This window comes from Pelodiscus sinensis, chromosome 22 (genome assembly GCF_052426305.1).
Source record: "Pelodiscus sinensis isolate ZL-2025 chromosome 22, ASM5242630v1, whole genome shotgun sequence".
Classification (NCBI taxonomy): domain Eukaryota; kingdom Metazoa; phylum Chordata; order Testudines; family Trionychidae; genus Pelodiscus; species Pelodiscus sinensis.
In genome coordinates, this window is record NC_143073.1 from 22,285,966 (window position 1) to 22,306,888 (window position 20,923).

The following is a 20,923-nucleotide window of genomic DNA, read 5'->3' on the forward strand; positions in this document are numbered from 1 at the left end:
AATGTGTCTATTCTGGAGGTACAGCCTGTGCTACCTGGTGGGGCCCTGAGCAGGATGCGTTCCTAATTTCTCTTTCTCTTCCAGCAAAACAACCAGTTCTGGTCAGTGGTGAGTATCAGCCGTTCCCTTTGCTATTGGACTGTCACCCTTTGCCTCACTGCTGTTCTGTCTCGCTGCTCACTCACAGACCAACCCTTGTTGGAAAACCCTCCTAGCACCTGCCCTTCTGAATCTCTTTATTCCGTCAGTCGGGTTCAGCGGGGAAAATCTGCCGATCTCTGATGTCAGAGCTTTCCCAAGGATTATCTCTTGGTTTCTGACAGTGTATAAGGATGGTGTTGGGGACAGATCCCCAGTTGATGAAAATTTACTGTAGCTTCATATAAGTAAATGGGGCCATGATCTGACTGTCATAAATTGTCCAGAGAAATGCTGGAAGCAACACGCCACATCCCCAGATGCTATATATTCTCCACGGCACGAATGGGATAATGAACTAGCCTCTGGAGCCTTACAGATGTTTCCACAATAAACCTAATGAATATTTCTCATCTTGCAGGAGTCTGGTAGTATAAAGACCGGCAACGTGGGCGACGGCAGCTTTGATGACAACAATGTGAGTACCAGCGATTTCCCCTCTGTGGCGTGTAGCGGTGCACACACCCGGCGACTGGCCCCAATTCAGCTAGTCTGGAGTCTGGTAACATTTGCCTGCTGGAAGCAGTGTTGCCTTTCCCGTGGTGTTCAGGCAGCATGGAAATTCTCCCACCCCACATGACTAATGAAAATCTGCTGAGGCTGCTGGCAGGTTGACCTGCTCTCCCCGTCTCTGGGGCACACCTGAGACGTGGTGGATGAGGCTGTGTGATACCACGCAGAGAGCCCAGGGGAGCTCAACTCAGCAATTCCTTTGGGTGCATATGATCTATCTCGGAAGTGGGACTTTGATAGTCACCCACCGTGCCCTGCACCTGGGAGATCTCTGCAGAGTTGTGGGAAATATCCCCATTCCCACGATGGGGCCTCATGAGGATTTGCCAGAGCCTTGCAGGGGATGATTTCTCTTACAAGCCGAGTGGCCAGGCATCCCACAGGTCCTTCGGGCACCCGCCGAATGACTCCTGAGGGATCCTTCTGAAATCACAGGGAATGCGCCGCTCCCGGCACCAGTGCTAGGAACTCCGGCTCAACTGGGTCCTCTCAGGGATCCCTTGGCTGAATCCTCGGCCGTTAGGTTAAATTTCCACCCTGTCACCTGAGTGGGGGTACACACGGCCTCACAGACTATACAGAGTCATAATTCTATGAATGATGAACACAGCTGGGAGGGGATCTTAGCCTGGCCTAAGAGCTGAAGCGCTCGCATGGTGCTGGGGTGACAATACCTGCATCTATCGATGAAGCCAGCACTGGAATGATGGGCTTTCTAGGAGACAGGATTCCTCTGGTCTAGCTGGGGGAGGAACACTGGGAGAGGTCGGCCTCTTGGTGAGATCGGAGGTGGCTGTTCTGAAATTCAGACCTTTGCTCTCCTGGTGGGGATCTGAGCAAGATGCCTTCATAAGAACATAAGAACGTCCATATTGAATCCGACCAAAAGTCCATCCAGCCCAGTATCCTGTCTGCCGACAGTGGCCAATGCAGGTGTCCCAGAGGGAGTGGATTGATCAGATAATGATCACGCGATCTCTTTCCTGCCGTTCATCTCCACCCTCTGACAAACAGAGGCTGGGGACACCATTCCTCACCCAGACTGGCTAATAGCCATTGATGGACTTAACCTCCATAAATTTATCTAGTTCTCTTTTAAACTGTGTTATAATCCTAGCCTTCACAACCTCCTGAGGCAAGGAGTTCCACAGGTTGACTATGCGCTGTGTGAAGAAAAACGTCCTTTTATTTGTTTTAAACCTGCTGCCCATTAGTTTCATTTGGTGGCCCCTAGTTCTTATATTATGGGAACAAGCAAAGAAGACGTTCCTAACTTCTCTTTCTCTTCCAGCAAAACAACCAGTTCTGGAGAGTGGTGAGTATCTGCAGTTCTCTTTGCTGTCAGACTGTCACACTTTGCCTCACTGCTATTCCCTCTCGCTGCTCACGTACAGCCAGGGCCGGCCCGAGCCCTTTCGGCACCCTGGGCCCGGGCGTGCGGTGCCGACTACGGGCGCAGAGCACATGCGCGGGCTGGTCATGGCCACTGGTGCACAGCCCACCCCTGGGGTGCACGGCGCATGCGCTGCCCGGCCTGGTCTGCCGAGCACTGCTGGCGCAGACGCCGGGCTGTGCAGGGCCCCGCAGCTGTGGCAGGAAGGGTGCTGCTGACCGGCGCTGCAGGCCCAGTGCTGCGGGAGCCGGGCGCGCGGCTCCTGATGGCAGCTGTAAGGGACACTGTGCGCTCCTTACAGCTGCCATCAGGCGCCCCCCATCGGTTGGTGCCCTGGGCAGCTGCCTGAATTGCCCATGCCTTCATCCAGCCCTGCTTACAGCCCAATCCTTTGGTGGTAAAACCCCCTAGGCCAGTGTTTCTTAAACCAAAAAAAAACCCCAACATGACACTTTTACACTTTTACTGCCAGCGACAATATTTGCTCACTGCCGATGATAATTTGTGTCTTTTAGTTATCTTCTGAAAAGTGGAGCATCTTTTCTAATCTCACACGTGACCTGTCAATCGCTCTCCTTACAATAAAAAAAAAGTTGTCAAACAAAGAAGGAACATTGGGGCACTGAGGGCCTTACCCCTGTCCCCCAATTCATAGTGGGTCCCTTCCTGCTTAATGTTTGTCCTTCGATAGTTCTAGCCCCTGGCTCCGTTATTTTTGACACAGAATACTGAAGGGAAGGGCCTTGTCTGTGCAAGAGGGTGGAAGGTGCTGGCCCCCCTCAGCTGTCCTGGGTTACAAGCGAGGGCTAAAGGCAGCGGTGCAAATACCCGGTTGGGGTGGCAGCTTTAGGTCAGTTCTCTCCCCTGGCAGGCAGGATCCTCAGACTAGCAGCAGAGACAGCCAATCAGAGCCGGCCCTATTGCTGGCCCTGCAATGCTCCTCCCCTCTGGCCAGGGGCATAACCAAGGCACGGAGCTTTCCCAGGCGGTTGCATGCCGGGCGCAGACCGGTTCCTGCCACGTCACCACTCGCTCACCTGTTTGCACCACCCACTGCATCTCATCAGCTCTAGCAGCTGTTTTTTTTCTTTAAACAGCCACGGCGCACCTGAGAGTTGTCCGCAGAACACAGTTTAAGAAACATGGCTCTAGGCAAACTAGCACCTGGCACCCTTTTATCCCGTCACTCACGCTGGCTTTAACATATTTATAGGATTTAGATATTGCAGCTTTACCAGGAAACATCTCCTGGTTTCCAGCAGTGGATGAGAAAGCTGTTGGAGCCATATCCTGAGTTCATGTCAGTTTGCTGTAGCTTCATTACAGGCAATGGGGCCAGGTTGCCACTGGTGTAAATTGTCCAGAGAAGCACTGGAATCAACACCCCACCTCCCCAGATGCTGTACATTGTCCACGCCTCTGCTCGGTCAATAGAATATTCATTGGAGCTCTGTATGTCACTGCAATACCCATAAGAAATGCTTCTTATTGCAGGGCTCCGGTAGCGTAGACACCGGCAACGTGGGTGCCGGCAGCTTTGACGACAACAATGTAAGTCCCAGAGATTTCCTCTCCGTGCCGTGTAGCTGCACACGCACCAGGGGAATGGGCCTGTGTCAGCTAGTTTGATGTCTGGTCACAGTTTGCCTGTGAGGAGCGTTGGCTGCCCATTCCCATGTTGCGACAGCGCTGATTGAAATCCTCTCGCTCTACACGGCTTCTGAAAAGCTCCAGAGCCTTAGAGCAGGTCAAGCTCCCCTCTCCCAGTCCCTGGGGTAGCAATGAGAAAAGGCCCAGAAAATGCTGCTAAATGTCCTACAGGAGGCACCTTTGCTGGGCATCCCCTCGGTGGGCCCCCAGACAAACACGTGTTTGGGAGGCTGATATGGGATTGCCAGGACTGATGGATTGGTGTTACCTCCACAATTCCTTTGGGAAGCCAGGAAACATCTTGCAAGAGGGACGCAGACAATCACCCACAATGCATTGCACGTGGGAGATATCCCAAGGGCTCGGGGATACATCCCCATCCCCACTGGGGCCTCATGAGCTCCCCCATTGGCTCATGGGAGGATAATCCCTTCTCCTGCAAGTGCACTGGAGAGGCATGAAGTGTCCCACAGGTCCTTCGGACACCACCTAAAATCCTCACCAGGGACCCTTCCAAAAGCACAGGGAATGCAGTGCTCTTGGGACCAGTGCGAGGAGCTTAGCTAACACCTAGGCTGACTCCTCTCCTATTAGATTAATCCCGTATCATGGCATCTGACGGGGAACAACACGTGGCCTAGAGACTATGAGAAGTGACCTGGATACCTATAAATAAGGAAAGTGTTTAGCTAGGGGAGGATCTCAGCAGAGCATCCGTTCTAATGTGGGAGAGTCGCACTGAGGACTTACTACCTATCGTTCTCAGTTGTTCATTTGACCCGTAGTTTTCAAAATTTTGTGTTGGTCACCCCGCTCATGTAGAAAATCCAGGAGTGACACCCCTTAGAAAAGCACATTTTTATCTATTTAACATTATTATAAATCTGGAGGCGAAGTAGAACATGTGGGTGGAGGCTGTTGCCTCTTGGACTCCCTCACATAATAAGCTTGTGACCCCCAGCAAGCTCATGACCCCCGGTTTGAGAATCTCTGGTCTATGGCAGCGATGAGGCCAGCTGAGTCATGATTTTTTTTGCTCTGTCATGAAAATTCTGAGCCATGAAAATGTGAGTCATGAGATTTTGTGGCTTAGTCATGAGCCTGAGGGGTCATTAAAATGGCCCTTTTAGGAGACGTGATTGGGGAGCCATTCTTTTGTTCCAGCCTAGGGAGGGACATTAGACTAGACGGGTCTGTTGGTCAGTTCAGATGTGGCTATTCTGGAGTTGAGGTCTCTGCTTCTCTGCTGGGGAGCTGAGCGGGATGCGTTCCTAACTTCTCTTTCTGTTCCAGCAAAACAACCAGTTCTGGTCAGTGGTGAGTATCCGCCGTTCCCTTTGCTGTCGGACTCTCACGGTTTGTCTCACTGCAGTTCTGTCTCGCTGCTCACTAAGGACCCAACCCTTTGCTGGCAAAGTCCTCTACACCCCTGCTACGCTGAAACTTTTTAACCTGTCAGTCGGGTTCAGTATAATAAATGTGCAGAATTGGAATGCTGGTGCTTCACTGAGGATTATCTCTTGGTTTCCAGCAGTGGATGAGAATGGTGTTGGGCCAGATACGCAAATAATGTAAATTTGCTCTAGATTAATTGGAATCAAAAGGGCCAGGCTCCCACTGGTGTAAATTGTCCAGAGATCCACCAGAATCAATATGCCACATTCCTATGGTACCGCTTGGTTTATGGCGCCATTTGGCCAACAGAAGATCTGCTGGAACACTCCAGCTGTTTCCACACTGCACGTGATAAATATTTCCCCTCTTTCAGGACTCCGGTAGTGTAAAGACCGGCAACGTGGGTGACGGCAGCTTTGACGACAACAATGTGAGTCCCAAAGATTTCCTCTCGGTGCTGTGTAGCTGCACACGCACCAGGGGAATGGGCCCTGTTTAGCTAGTTTGATGTCTGGTCACGTTTCCCTGCGAAGGCAGCATGGAAATTCCTCCAACTCTACAGAGATAATGAAAATCCCCAGAGTCCTATGGCAGGTCAACCTCCTCTCCCACAGCCTGCAAGGCAGCCATGAGGCCTGCCAGACAAGGCTGGTCAATGTCACACTGAAGGCATTTCTGCTGGGAGCTCCCTGAGCGGGTCCCCCGATGTACACGTTTGGGAGGCTTATATGAGATTGGCAGGACTGGTGGGGCAGTGTCATCACGATTCCTTTGTTGCACCCTTGAAATAGCTTTTCGGAGGGACTTGGACAATCACCCACAATGCATTTCACCTGGCAGATATTCCCATTGGGAGCCTCATGAAAATTTCCCATATCCTCATGGGGAGAGGGCTTCTCCTACAAATCCATTGGACAGCCATGAAGTGTCCCCCAGGTCCTGGGGGTAATTTGTAGTTAGTAAATTCTCCAATCTCTGCTACACTGGCGAGGCATTGAACGTAATGCATTCCTAACTTCTCTTTCTGTTGCAGCAAAACAACCAGTTCTAGTTATCGGTGAGTATCTGCGGCCCTCTTTGCTTTCAGACTATCGTATTTTGCCTCAAAAGCATCCAGCATCCCTGCTCACCAGCAGCCCAGCCTTTTGGTGGCCAACTCTGTAGTCAACATTTGTCCCCCTGTATCTCATCAACTGGACATTGTGAAACAATTCATGCAGACTTTGGATGTATACACTTTCTCCAGTAGTGCATGAGAATGATGTGGGGGCCAAATATTTAAATATTTGTGGGGGCCAGCTGGTTTAAATATTCCATAGCTTCACTAGATCATTAGAATCTCAACGGGAGACCCTGCGGTTTCACCATAATACAGAACATACAGAAAAGAAATATTCTGCAATTTGCTGAACTCTGGCAGTTTGAACAGTGATGCTGGAGGTGACATCAGCTTTCATGAAAATAGTGTTAGTAGCAAAGGTGATCATTTATCTTCACACAGATCAGGGGACTTGGCCATGTTTTCTCCGGTTTGTTGTCTACTAACGTTTGCCAAGTAAGGAGCATTGGCTGTGTTTTCCGATGTTGCAAAGGCACCAGATGAGCCATAGAACTTATAGCAGGTGGGACTCCTCTCCCAGAACTCCGTTGTGTGTCCCTGATACACAGCACAAGAAGCTTTCTGTACCACCCAGAAGGCATTGCTGCTGAAAGCTACTGTGAACAGTCTCCTAGTAAACACACAGTAGCTCCAGGGAGGTTATGGGAGATTGCTGGGGCCAATGGGAGGTGGATATTGTTAGAGCTTCCTTCTCTCCTATGGAACATCTCACAAAAAGTTCCTCTGAAATCACCTGAAATTGATTGCAGCTGGGAGATGCCCCAGGAATTCTACGAATACTTAATCCACTGACAATTTCCTTCAGCCTTACTGGAGAATGTCCTCTTCTCTGCACGCTCACTGGATAGGCATTGAAAGTGGCCCATAATTTTGGGCCCCCATGAAATCTCTTCTAAAATCACTCACTGTCCGAGGAAGTCGGGGTAAATGGTTTCCTATGAAGCGTGCTTCAGCTAACTCCTTCGTTGTTATATTAAATATGCGGCAAGTCATCCGAGTGGGAATAACACGTGTACTTTTTAAAATCAGTAACTACCTTTGCTCTGAGGTTCTCTCACCAGAGCCTAGCAATTGCAATGTTATAGTATCAGGGAGCTAAGGCTGATGAGGCCAGCGATGGAATACTGGACCACACTATCCATTAAAGTTACCTGAAGTTATGTCAGAAAAGAACTGGCGCCAATATGACCAATCTTGATGTTCATACTTACAAAGGATGTTAGGGTAATTGCAGAAGATTTGGAAAAGAGCACTAGGTTGGATTCAAGGCCTGGAGAAAAGGATCTCAAGGTTCTTGATTTATCTTATCCAAGAGATGGTTACGAGATTACTTGATCCTGGTGTATCATCACTTATACTGGGAAAGAGATTTGTGAGAGTAGATAGCTCTTTAATCTAGCAGAGGAATAACAAGTCCTAGGACTTTTCAGCTTGGCAAAGAGACGACTAAAGGGGGAATACGATAGAGGTCTATAAAATCATGACTGGGGTGGAGAAAGTAAAAAAAGAAGAGTTACTTACTCCTTCCCATTAAATAAGAACTAGGGGTCAAATAAGAAATTAATAGGCAGCAGTTTTAAAACAAACAATAGGTCGTTTTTCTTCACGCAGTGCACAGTCAACCTGTGGAACTCCTTGCCAGAGGATGTGGTGAAGTCCGAGACTATAAACAGGGTTCAAAAAGAGCTAGATAAATTCATGGAGGATAGGTCCTATTAGCCAGGACGAGCAGGGAGGATGCCCCTAGTCTCTGTTTGTCAGTACCTGGGACTCGGCGACAGGAGATTGCTTGATGATTACTTCTTCTGTTCATTCCATCTGGAGTACCGACATTGGCCACTTTCGGAGGAGAGGATTTTGGGTGAGATGGACCTTTGGTCTGACCCAGTCTAGCCATTCTCATGTTCTAAATAGCTGCAAGCTGAAGCAAGATACATTCAGAGTAGAAATAAGGAGCATTTTTAATAGTGAGGGAAATTAGTTATCGGAACAACTTCTGTAGATAAATGGCAGATTGAAGCCCTTAAACCAAGGCTGGATATCTTTCCCCAATCCATGCTCTAGCTCACACAGAAGATAAAGGCTTAATACAGAAATTCTTGGGTCAGGTTCTCTGGCCTGTGTTGCAGAAGGTCAGACCAGATGTTCATCTTGGTCTCTTTTGGCTTTAGGATGATTGATGGGTGTCACGCTGTATTTTGATCCTAATGGCTGCTCCTTTTCTTTCTTTTATTAAGCCCCCAGAAACGCGCCACCACAGCTGCCCTGATGCTTTCTGCCCTGTGCTCTCCTGCGGGTCAGCCTGAAGATGAGTAACACAGCACTCTCCTGTGAAATTGACTTTTGCCAGCTCAGTGATTTGACTGTCGGGTGCAGCTCTAACCCTCTCCTCCTCCTCATGTCTTTGCAATAAGGCAAATAAATCTATTTCCACTCGACCCCCCCCATCTGGTGTCGTAAGTGCTTTTCAGTGGAATTTTCCCAAACTTTGGAAAATGGACTCCTCTCCACCAAAGTTCCCCCTAATTTTTCCATCATTGTGCAGAATAAACGTTGTGATGTGCACCCGCCATGTGCACCACCGCTAGAAACAAGTGCTGCTGGCGGTGGGCTCTCTGCTAGTCAGCTGGGCAGCGTTTGCATCTTTCCCGGGGGGCTAACCCAGCGCTGTGTTTACGGGGAACACTGCCCTCCACCCGCATGGCAGCACAATGAAATGTCCCCGACCTGCGACCACAGCCTTGCTATCGCTCAGAATACAGGATTCTTCCAGGTTGTGGCCCCCACCGAGATGAGGCTCCCTGGCCCAGCACAGCCACATAGCGAGAGACCGCCCCTTGTCCGCGTGAGGCTGTGCCCATCAAGCGGGGTGCTGCACAGCGCGGCAGTGAGGACCCGTCCCTGCCCCCAGTGAGAGCCGAGCCTCGCTCTGCACACAAGCTGTCCTGCAGCAATGAGACTCTGCCGCAGTACGTCAGTCGGGAAGATCCCAATGGTCCCGTCTGGCCTTTCCGCAGCCTCTGTCTCCGGTGGGACTTTTAATGGCCACTCCCTGCCCCCAGGAGTCCTTGCACCAGACCCGGGCAATTCTGCTGCCCCACCCATGGGGAGAGTTGTTCCCGGAAAGGTCCCAGCTGGGGAGAGGTGAGCACTTCTCAATGGTGGATCTGTTGTGAGTAGAAACTCCCCCCGGGCACTAGAGAGGTGTCCTTGCTGGATAACAAGGCGGGGGAAAGAGATCACAAAGTCTCACTGTAGTCAGGTCCCCACAGCTGGCATTACTGACCCCTCCCCAGCTCCATCTAGGCCAGGGGTGGGCAAAAGGGCCTCTGTGGGCCAGATCCGGCCCAGCAAGCAGGTCGATCCGGCCCACGGAGGCCCTGCCGCTCCCCCGCCCCCAGGCCAATCAGGGCTGGGGTGGGGGAGAACGCGAAGCTTCCTCCCACCTGTGAGCAGCACACAGCGCTTTGAAGCACCGCACGCCGCTCGCAGGGTGGGAGGAGGCTTCCTGTGCTTCCCCCACCCCAAGGCCAATCAGGGCCTCTTCCGGCCCTGCCAGGGGCATTGGTGCCTAGTGGGAAGGAGGGTGGGGAAGCCCAGAAGCATCCTGGCTCCGCCCCTTCCAGCCTAGCCCGGAGCCACTTCAAAAATGTTTGAAGTGGCTCCTGGCCAAAAATTATTCCCCACCCCGGTCTAGGCACTTTGATCTCCCGCGAGGGTAAAGCAATAGAAGCCACGGAAGAAGAATCCCTGTTGCCAATATGGCAGGAATTTCAGACCAAATCAAGTAGCATCCGTACAACTGCACGGTGAGATTGGAACCGAGGAGGGACCCTCAGCAGATGAAAGGAAAATCTTGGTATTTAAGCTCCAAAGTAAATCTCAGAAAATAACCCTTTGCCACCCTGCACTTTGTATTTTGAGCAGCTGTGGCTGGTCTTCTCAGGGATGGGTCCGGCTGGAAGCAGTGATGTTTGAGATTAATTCCGAGAAATAAAACATTTTATCCTTCTCTCAGTCAGGAGTATTGAATTAGTCCCATCTCTCCGCCAATGGCTCCTGCTCCCCTTCTTCTTTCTGACTCGATTGCTGTGCCAATTCCTAGCACGAATGCTCCTTGGACAGAGTAATTCATAATCAGACCAGTCCCCCTGCAGAGATAGTGTTTCGATACAGGATATGAACCAATGGGGTGCAGAAGGAGCTGGGGTAACCGTGAGCTGGTTGCAGCATTGGTTCCCAGTGTATAGTCCATATTGTTATGGCCCTGGTCTTTATAGCCGTGGCTGGAGCCCCTTCCATGGTGCTTTCTGATACACCTGAGAACATAGACACACTCTGTGGAGCTCCTGTGGACATTAGCAGGGAATCTGGCACCATGGATCCAATTCAGGTACGGTCCATTCACACCAAGGCTATGTCTACACTGGCACAATCGGGCACCAGAAGTATGCAAATGAGGCTAAGTGTGGAATATCGCCGAGCCTCATTTGCATATCTAATGAGCTGCCATTTTTGCGGAAGAGGCTCTTGCGCCAGAAGGAGCTGTCTACACTGCCCCTTCTTGCGCAAGAAAAACCCTCTTGTGCAATGCCGCTACGCTGATTATTTTCAGGAATAGCGACATTGCGCAAGAGGGTTTTTCTTGCACAAGAAGGGGCCGTGTAGACAGCTCCTTCTTGCGCAAAGAGCCTCTTCTGCAAAAATGGCGGCTCATTAGATATGCAAATGAGGCTCGGCGATATTCCACGCTTAGCCTCATTTGCATACTTCTGGTGCAAGATTGCACCAGTGTAGACATAACCCAGCTAGGGATCTGACCCCATTGAAGATACGGCGGCGAATTCTCTCCATCTGGGGATGTGACCTTATTAAGTCCAACACAGTGATGGTCAGTTCTCACCAGCTGTCCATGTGAGCCTGACAGAGCAGCTTAGCAATTCACCGTGAATAACCTCACACATGCACCTAGTGGACAGAGGCTCTCCATGATGTGTCAGTCACTATTCACATGTGACAACCTCAGAACAACAGAGCTTGTGACGCTCCTCTTTGACTTTGCCTCACAGAGCATTGAACTTGTCACCTGAGGCAAATCCGTTTGTGATGGGTCATCTCCCCACCTTCACCCCCATGCAAGATCTCCTCCTCGAAACCACCCATCAACAATACCTCCTCTTGTTCGCCTCTGGCAGCCATCCACCCTGCGCAGAACGGAGCAGATAAGGGGTTTGGATTGTTCTTCCTGGTCTTCTGAACAAGTCGGCTGTGCAGCTGAGGAACAATACCCATCTGTTCAGTTCCCTGAATGACAGAACATGCTCATCAGGCCAACTCCGGACTACGGACGTGTCATTTTTCCTGAGCTTGTGTGGAGCAGGGAGTAAGGGTCTGGCTCTTCCAGGGCGGTGTTATGTCAGAGGCCAGATCAGGAATCCTTGGTGTATTGCCCCCAAATCGGAGCTCAACCTTCGCGAGAGTGGGGCTGCCAACCCCCCCGGTATGCAACAGATCCTCAGTTCCACTAAGACCCCCGAGCCCTCTGCCACTGTGACGGGCACATTTAACGTACCTGTGAAATGCAATCGCTTCAAGGGGTGTTAGTATCACTGAGAACCAGCTTCTCTGGACCGTGATCTTAGGAGGCTGGAAAGGCAGGATCAGCACCCGGAGGAGACTTGGGGTTAATTCTCCTCTCTCCCACAGACCCCTGTGCGGCCTTTGCAAGTTTCTACGTCACTGGGAGCCTGTGAATCGGGGCTAATAATCCTTCCCGGGCCCACTCGCATTGGAAACTCTTTGGCGGAAGGGCCTGTCTCTCATCCCTGCGTGTGCAGCGCCCGGCATCATTATGGCAGCGTTTCGAGGACTCAGGAGTCCTCATTCCCACCTCCTTTAATAGCCTTTAATGGACTGTTCCAGAGTCCACCCTTCTTGCATAGAAGATACAGGCCCACACTTTCCCAAGGAGGCCATTGATTTTTGTCTGACTCTGCATGCAGCGGTCCCATCTTAGGCCAGAGGTGCTGATCTCTCTGACGCCGGCAATGTAGCATTTCTTGGAATGTGTTCACCTAGCACTTAGAGAGCCCAGCTGAGATCAAGGCCCCCCTGTGCCAAGCACGGCCAAGACACACAACAGGAGACAGATCCTGCCCTGGATGAGATCAGGAGCCTGTTGTGTCGGGTGCTGCACAGACACAACCAGAGACAGGCCCTGCCCCTGCTGGGATCATCATATTGCATCCTATAACCCCCCTATATAATACAGTGATAGGTTATGATAAGAGGAAGCTATATACAGTACTGAATTGGGTGGTCCTACCCATTTACTTGGTCACTTCCATCACTGGCCAGCAGGGGGCGAAAGAAAGGAGACCAGACCTCATAGTCTCTGCTGCCCCTCCCCGTCGTTCTGGACCAGTCAGACTCTCCCCCAAATCAGTCCTTTCCCTGGGGTGTGTCATGCAGGGAGTCGGGAGATAGAGGGAACCTGGGCCCACATTCTACCCTGGGTTCTAGCTTAGGACCCTGGAATAGCAATTGTCTCTATTTTCCCCTGAATCAGCTGTTGAACAGCTGTGATTCCCTGGGCCTCTCCAGCACCTTCTTTACTGCTGGCTTTTCTTCCTGGTGCGTGATAGCATTCGTACCTCCAGGCCTTCCCAAGCACTCTCTTACCCCCAGCCCCATGCGTGCGGTGAGCTAAAGAAAGGGAGTTTTTTTAGCCAGGACTTGTTGGTTCTTAATTGGCTCCAGGTATCCTGATCAATCTGTCTTAATTGGCTCCAGGAAGTCCCTGAGGGTATGTCTACACTACCATTCTAGTTCGAACTAGGAGGGTAATGTAGGCATACCGCACTTGCAAATGAAGCCCGGGATTTGAATTTCCCGGGCTTCATTTGCATAAGCGGGGAGCCGCCATTTTTAAAACCCCGCTGGTTCGAACCCCGTGCAGCGCGGCTACACGGGGCTCGAACCAGCGGGGTTTTAAAAATGGCGGCTCCCTGCTTATGCAAATGAAGCCCGGGAAATTCAAATCCCGGGCTTCATTTGCAAGTGCGGTATGCCTACATTACCCTCCTAGTTCGAACTAGCGGGGTAGTGTAGACATACCCTGAGTGACTTCAGGTGTCTCCGTTGGCCTGACTGCCTTAATTGACTCTGGCATGTTCCTGATTGTTCTGCATGATCTCTTTTTACCTTACCCATCGAGAGGAGACCGGTTTAATCTGGGGCAAATATACCTGCCTTCTATTACTCTGCTATAGCCATCTGGCCTGACCCTGTCATAATAAAAAAAAAAACAACCCAACCCAACCAAACCAAACCAAAAAAAGCATGTTGCACTTTAGAAACTAACAAGATGACTTATTAGGTGATGAGCTTTCATGGGGCAGGCCCACTTCTTCAGATCATATTCTGAAAGTGAAATGGAATGACTGTTATATAGCAGAGGGATACAATGAAGAAGTAAACAAATCAGCTACATAGAACAGAAAGTGGGGGTGAGGGGATGAGGAAGAGACAAAGAAGGAGGAAATTGCTTATTGTAAGAGTCAATTAAGTGGCTAATCTGGAGTTACTACGAATATCAAAAGGCGGGAAGGCTGTCTTTGTAATGTGTAAGGTAATTATCATCTAAACTAACGGCCATTTGCAAAGTGTTGAATTTCAGCATAAATAAAAGTTCTGAAGTCTCCCTCTGTATTCTGGTGTTAAAGTCTCTTTGAAGTAAGACGCATGTTGTCAGGTCTTTAAGGGAATGGCCAGTTTGGTTGAAATGGCAGCTAACAGGTTTCTGTGTGTGGAGATGTCTGATGTCTGATTTGTGAGCATTGATTCTCTGGTGAAGTGACTGATCAGTTTGTCCAATATACATCGCAGAGGGACATTGCTGGCACATGGTGGCATATATCACATTGCTGGACGTACAGGAATATGAGCCTTTGATTGTATAACTGACATGGTTAGGTCCAGTGATGGCGTCTCCAGAATAAATATCTGGACAAAGCTGGCAATGGGGTTTGTTGCAAGGAAAGTTCCAGGGTTAGTATTAATGTGGGATGTATGCCCTGTGGTTGTGAATAAGAATCTTCCTGAGGTTAGGAAGTTAAAGGAATTGTGCAGTATGGTTTTCACTATAATTTGCTGTGGGTTTGGGAAGCACCCAAATACTAGTTCTCCAAGAGAAAACAACCAAGTAGGAAACCGGTTGGGTGCTGAACAGACATCACTAGCCATTGGCCAACCGAGGAGTTACAGTTGGCCAAAAGACACACCAGGATGGTGTTTTACCTTGGGATTCAGTGATGCCCACCAGACGTACCTGGACTGGTGTTCTCTGAGCACATGGAGTAAGGGTATAAAACAGAACACAGGGGCCCTATGCTTTGCCTTTTCCACTCCCTCTGCCTACGTTGCAAGCAACAAGAATGCTTAGAGGAGTGAAGACTACAGCATGGGGGACTGTCCCAGGCTTATAGACAAACCTGTATACAGGCAGTCCCTGAGTTACGCGGATCCGACTTATGTCGGATCCGCGCTTACGAACAGGGTTTTTCTTGCCCCGGAGGACGGGCGCGGCGGGATGCCCAGATGCGCCGCGGTCCCGCCGCCCGCGTCCTCCAGGGCGAGAAAAGCTGCTCCGCGTCTCCCTGGTCTTCTGGGGGGGGAGGGGAAGCCCCCCCCAGCAGACCAGGGAGAGGCTGAGCAAAGCCGCAGAGCATGCGGGCAGTGGGACAGCCCAGATGTGCCGTGGCTGTCCCGCTGCCCCCGTGCTCCGCGGCTTTGCTCCAGGTCTCCCTGGTCTGCTGGGGGGGTCTCCAGCAGACCAGCAGGCCAGGGAGACGCGGAGCAAAGCCGCGGAGCACGCAGGCAGCGGGAGAGCCATGGCGTGTCTGGGCTGTCCCGCTGCCCGCGTGCTCCGTGGCTTTGCTCCCCTTCTCCCTGGTCTGCTGGTCTGCTGGAGACCAGCAGACCAGGGAGACGGGGAGCAAAGCCACGGAGGACCTGGGCGGCGGGACAGCGGTGCGTTTCGGTCCACCGTCTGCGTCTCCCTGGTCTGCTCGGGGGGGGGGGGGAGGCAGCTAGTGTGCCCCCCCCGCCCGCGAGCAGACCAGGCTTTTCTCCGGACGCCTGTGGTAGAGCATCTGGGGCGCTGCCGGTTGGTCCCGTAGCGCCGCTATGGGCACTACTGGACCAACCCGGCAGCACCCCAGCTGCTCTGCCCCAGGCGTCCTGATTCAGCCGCTGCTCGTCAGTTTCAGCAGGCTAGAAATTGAACCCAGGGCTCTGTCCCACTGAACTTGCATGGTGCTCTAGATTACTGTGGCTCACACCACAGGCTCAGGGCTAAATCATAGGCTCACAAGGACCCGTGTAGCTCTGCTGACTTCACAAGAGGTCTGGGTAGGACCCTACCAGATTCATGATCCAGTTTGGTCAATTTCATGGTTATAGGATTTTAAAACTTGTAATTGTCATGATTTCAGATATTTAAGCCTGAAATGTCCCAGTGCTCTAATGTTAGGGGTCCAGATCCCAAAAGGAGTTTGGGGGATCGCAAGGTGAGTGTAGTTGTGGGGTTGTGGTGCCGTTACCACTCTTCAGCTGTCCAGCTCTGAAGGCAGCACTGCAGAAATAGAACGAGTATGGGGCTCATAGAACCATAGAATCCTCGGGTTGCAAGAGACTTCATGACGCCCTTGAATCCAGCCCCCTGCCCAAAGCAGGACCAACCCCAATTAAATCATCCCAGCCAGGGCTTTGTCAATCCAGGCCTTAAAAACCTCTAGGAATGGAGATTCCACTCCCTCCCTAGGTAACTTGTCTCAGCGCTTCCCCACCCTCCTTGGGAAATAGTTTTTCCTAATCTCCAACCTAGACCTCTCTTACTCAACTTGAGACCATTGCTCCTCGTTCTGCCATCTGCCACCACCATTTACAGAAACTGGGATCTGTCCCACTGATTCCAATGGTGCAATGGGCAATTCACACCACCTACGGATCTGTCCCTGATAGGATCAGAAATACAGAGCAGCGTAGCTCCTGCTGCATGACTTCCCACTCCTCTCTCGGGGTATGTCTACACTACCCTCCTAGTTCAAACTAGGAGGGTAGAATCATAGAATCATAGAATAATAGGACTGGAAGGGACCTCGAGAGGTCATCGAGTCCAGCCCCCCGCCCTCAAGGCAGGACCAAGCTCCGTCTACACCATCCCTGACAGATGTCTATCTAACCTGTTCTTAAATATCTCCAGAGAGGGAGATTCCACCACCTCCCTTGGCAATTTATTCCAATATTTGACCACCCTGACAGTCAGGAATTTTTTCCTAATGTCCAATCTAAACCTCCCCTGCTGCACTTTAAGCCCATTACTCCTTGTCCTGTCCTCAGAAACCAAGAGGAACAAATTTTCTCCTTCCTCCTTGTGACACCCTTTTAGATATTTGAAAACCGCTATCATGTCCCCCCTTAATCTTCTTTTTTCACGAGAAGTAATGGTAGTTCGAACTAGGAAGCCTAGTTCGAACTACCTAGTTCGCGCCCCATGTAGCCGCGCTGCACGGGGTTCGAACCAGCGGGGTTTTAAAAATGGCGGCGCCCCGCTTATGCAAATGAAGCCCGGGAAATTCAAATCCCGGGCTTCATTTGCAAGTGTGGTATGCCTAAATTACCCCGCTAGTTCGAACTAGCGGGGTAGTGTAGACATACCCTGGAAGACAAAGACTCTTCCTGTTGGGTCCGTCTCTGCCCACTTGTCAGAATCAGGAAATAACCCTAGAGCAACAAAGAGCTTGTGAGACTTTATCTTATGGGACATTTAACTTGTCACCTGAGGCAAATCCCTCCATGATGGGACATCTGCCTGACATCACCTCTGATGCAAGAACTCGTCCTAAAAACCACCCATCAAGAATATCCCCTTTTGTTCACTTCTGGCAGCCACCCACCTCATGCTGATAAGAGGAGAGGAGGGCTTTGGATTATTCTGCCTGATCTCCAGAACAAGTCAGCAGCCCAGTTAAAGAACAATACGCATCTGTTCAGCTCTCTGAATGACAGGACATGCTCATCACGCTGTAGGAGAGAAAGCCCGGTGGAAGGCCTGAGGTCTGAACTAAAGCCAGGAAAAGTCATATTGTGAGCAACAGTCCAACCCTGACAAAAGCAGATGCCTGCCACAAGTCAGTGTCCAGCACAAGAAGCCCACAGCCGTGTTGCTAGCACGGCTAAAACATACTGCAGATGTCCGTGCATTTCAGCAAGTCAGCACGAGGACACCCCAACCTGGACCACAATACGATGGTTTGAGAACAGCAATGGATAGTGATACTTGGATACATGGGGAAGGAAGTACAGCAGGGAGTAACAACCACGCCGTGAAAAGCATGAGGTGCTACGTTAGATGCTTATCCCAAACTGTTTGTCTCAGTCCATAAATGTTGGGATACTTTTCCTTAAACCTTCGTCTGGCCTAGGGGGCAGCGGAAAGTTCTGCCCCTGACTCACCTGGGTCATTAGTACGTGCAAACGTTTGTAAGCACACGACTGAACGGAGGCCTTAGCACTGTGCTCCATCGGCAATAAACCTGACCAAGTGTCTTCGCTACTGAACCAAGACGCGGGGTCTTATTGGGCAGTTTGATGGCCAGAGTCAGTGCCACTTGCAGAAAGAACACAGGCACCCAGCTGAACATCTGACAACACACACCAGCTCAGGAACACGGAGGACAAGGGACAACTCGCCTTCCAGAGTTTGTGTGGGGCTGGGAGTGGGTGCTGGCTCTTCAGGGAGGGTGCTCCGTCTGAGAGAATTCATATCAGCAATCCCTACTGAGCCCAAAGCACATCTCAGTCTTATCTACACTGGTACTTACAGCCCACTTTAAAGTAGCCCATACTGGCTAGCATCATTATGGTACAGTTGAGAACCCAGGTCTCAGGCATCTTGACTTCCATCCCCTTTAACAGCCTCCATGACTCCACCAGAGTCCATTCCTCTTGCCTGGAAGATAAAGAGCCACGATGTTTCTAAACTGGCCACTGATTCTGGCTAACTCCATGTGCAACCATTCCAACTTGGGCCAGGTTTTCACACTTGCTGATCTCCCACAGACTTCAGAGCTGTCGGGTTTTGTTGTCATTTCTATTAACCTAGTCCATGGAGGATGTGATCCAGATCAGGGTGCATCATGCCAGGTGTTGCTCAGATACACGGCAAGAGAGTTCCTGCCCCAGATGAGATCAGGGATCTGTTGTGCCAACGTTGCACACGCAGCAAGAAACCTCCCTGACACAAAACGCCTACAGTCTAATACAGGGGTGGCCAACTTGTTCCAAACGAAGAACCAAGATCCAGCTGGATCCAGCGCAAAGAGCCGGGGCAAAAAAATGGTAGAGAAAAAAAAGGAGCCCCCATTTTAAAGGAGCCCCCAAAAGATGGTAGAGCAAAAAAAAAAAAAAAAAAAAGATTGGCCCTTTAAGAAGGCATTTTTGCCTCAGCAGGCTCCCATCCATGACTGCCATTTTGGATCTGCATGGCTCCCCTGCCCCAGTGAGCACAGGGGAGCCCCAGGAGGGGGGACATGGCTGACGGGGGGGAGAAGAACTGCATGTAGCTCACGAGCTGTGGGTTGGCCACGCCTGGTCTAATAAGATGAAACAGAGTTCAGGCGTTGAAAGAGAGAACTGACGTACCCCCACATCATCCCTCATGTCTCCTAGCTCTCCGACTAGGGTGGATTCTACACCTCTGAACTAGGCTGAGTCCTCTAAGCATTACTGTCACTCATATACTAACAGGCTCTAGAGAGTAACTGGGCTAGATCGTCAGTTGCAATGGTCATTGACTTCCGTGGAGGTAGCTACCCAAGCTGGACTCTGCCCCCGTGAATTTGGAAGGCAATGGCCAATTTACACAAGCTGAGGAACTGCTCCCAATGGAGCACTGGTGGTTTACACTAGAGGAGGCTTCCATGTTGACTTCCATGGAGTAATGGCCCATTTACACCAGTTTTGATTCTGGCCCCTGTGAGCCCAACATAACAGCTGATTTGTGAGAGCTGGGAATCGGACCCCATTGACTCCAGTGGAGAAGAGGCTAATTCACACCAGCTGGTGATCTGACTTCACTACAAGCAGCAGAACCACAGCTGATTTACCTGAGCTGGGAATCTGGCCCCATTGATGCCAACGTAGCAATGGCCAATTCATACCACCTGGCGACATGGTGCCTTTCTTCCTGTTACTGTCTGTTAAAGGGCATAAGATACATGCACCTTATTATAAAACATGTTTCCTGCCTGTTACCCAGCCTTCACGTGTAGGGAGGAGATTAAGAAGTGGAGGTAAAGCGTTTTTTGGCCTGTACAATGACAGTAAGATGAGTCATCTCAAGACCCATCATAGAGCAGAATAATGCAATTCATTCTTCAACCTGAGGTTGGCTCCCAGCCTTGGAAACAGCAAGCTGATTCCACATGGTGGAGTTTAATGAAGCCTCTGACCTTTTCCGATAGATAAAGATGATTGGTCTCCTTGACAGTGTGAGCATTGGGTTTGGGCAGTCAAGCTTGTAATGGCACACCCAATGCATTGTATAAATACGGCTGCTAAACCCCATAGCCTCATGCCGTGGTTGTCTGGACTTGGAAGAGCCAAACAGAATCCAAGATGAAGCTCCTGATTGTGGCTGTGGTTCTCCTCGTCTCCATCCTTTGCCCTAAAGAAAGCAGCGCACTACTGAAACGTAGGGTAAGCATCCAAATATGGCATGTTTTCATCGGCACTGTCAGTGGTATGGCTGGAGCCAGAACCGAGCGCTTGTGCCTGCTTATCCAGTGACACGTGCACTAAAAGATACAGTGTCCTATATGGCAGAACATCACTTGGGGTGCATCTGCACTGCACCCTAAACTTGACATAAGATGGGCAATAAAATCTCATTTCGATTTTATTTCGAAATAGCTTATTTTGAAATTTGGCGCATCTACACAGTGCTAAATTTCAAAATAAAGTGCTATCTCGAGCCATGGCTTATTCCTCGTGCAATGAAGTTTACAGGGATGGCAAAATAGAACACCCGTTATTTTGGAAAATATTTCAAAATAACAGGTGGCTTGTGTAGATGCTGGGTAGCTCTTTTGGGATATCTCCAGTATCCTGAAATAGCTTTGTTGTGTAGACGTGCCTAAGTGAGAGTCCAGAAATGACTCTCAACTCTCGTCAGGAGGAAAGAGAAAATTCAGGGAAAGAGCTTCTGAATTGTTCTTTTTCATTGAGTTTTAAAAATGGCCTATGAAACATTTTGGGGTTTTCAAGTGAAAAGGAAAACAACAACTTTAGGTTTTCAAAAGCCACTCATGAGGCAGGAGGCTGTGGTTAATTTTTTGAGGGTTTCAATAAAAATATATTGCTTTGGAAAAACAAAATTGTCAAAATTTCCCATAAAATGTTTAGACTCTAGTTTTTCATCTAAATGTTTTTTTCTGTAAAAGCTTCAACTGTGGTTGAACCCTCCCCCCCCCCCCCCCGCACCTTTCAGTTGGAAAAAAAACAGTAAAAACTTTCTTCCAGCTCTAGTTAAACAAACAAACAAAATTTTTGCTCAAAATTAAATTTTTAATGGAAAAATGTGCTTCTTACAC

At 50.2% G+C, this 20,923-nt stretch overlaps 1 protein-coding gene across 8 annotated transcripts in view; it reads left to right on the forward strand.

Annotated features, from left to right (window-relative positions):
• The window catches only part of DMKN (dermokine), a 33,982-nt gene extending 25,275 nt beyond the window's left edge, over positions 1-8,707 (forward strand). For 5 of the 8 annotated variants that reach the window (XM_075907595.2, XM_075907602.2, XM_075907600.2 and 2 more), the window contains 8 exons: positions 85-108; positions 560-616; positions 2,003-2,026; positions 3,599-3,655; positions 5,048-5,071; positions 5,523-5,579; positions 6,183-6,206; positions 8,507-8,707. In XM_075907595.2, coding sequence (XP_075763710.2) covers positions 85-108; positions 560-616; positions 2,003-2,026; positions 3,599-3,655; positions 5,048-5,071; positions 5,523-5,579; positions 6,183-6,200 — 261 coding nt within the window. In that variant the 3' untranslated portion in view covers positions 6,201-6,206; positions 8,507-8,707. The remainder of the gene's footprint in view (positions 1-84; positions 109-559; positions 617-2,002; positions 2,027-3,598; positions 3,656-5,047; positions 5,072-5,522; positions 5,580-6,182; positions 6,207-8,506) is intronic. The other 3 variants (XM_089772536.1, XM_089772537.1, XM_075907598.2) reach the window with 2 other exon arrangements.
• Positions 8,708-20,923: the final 12,216 nt, after the last annotated feature.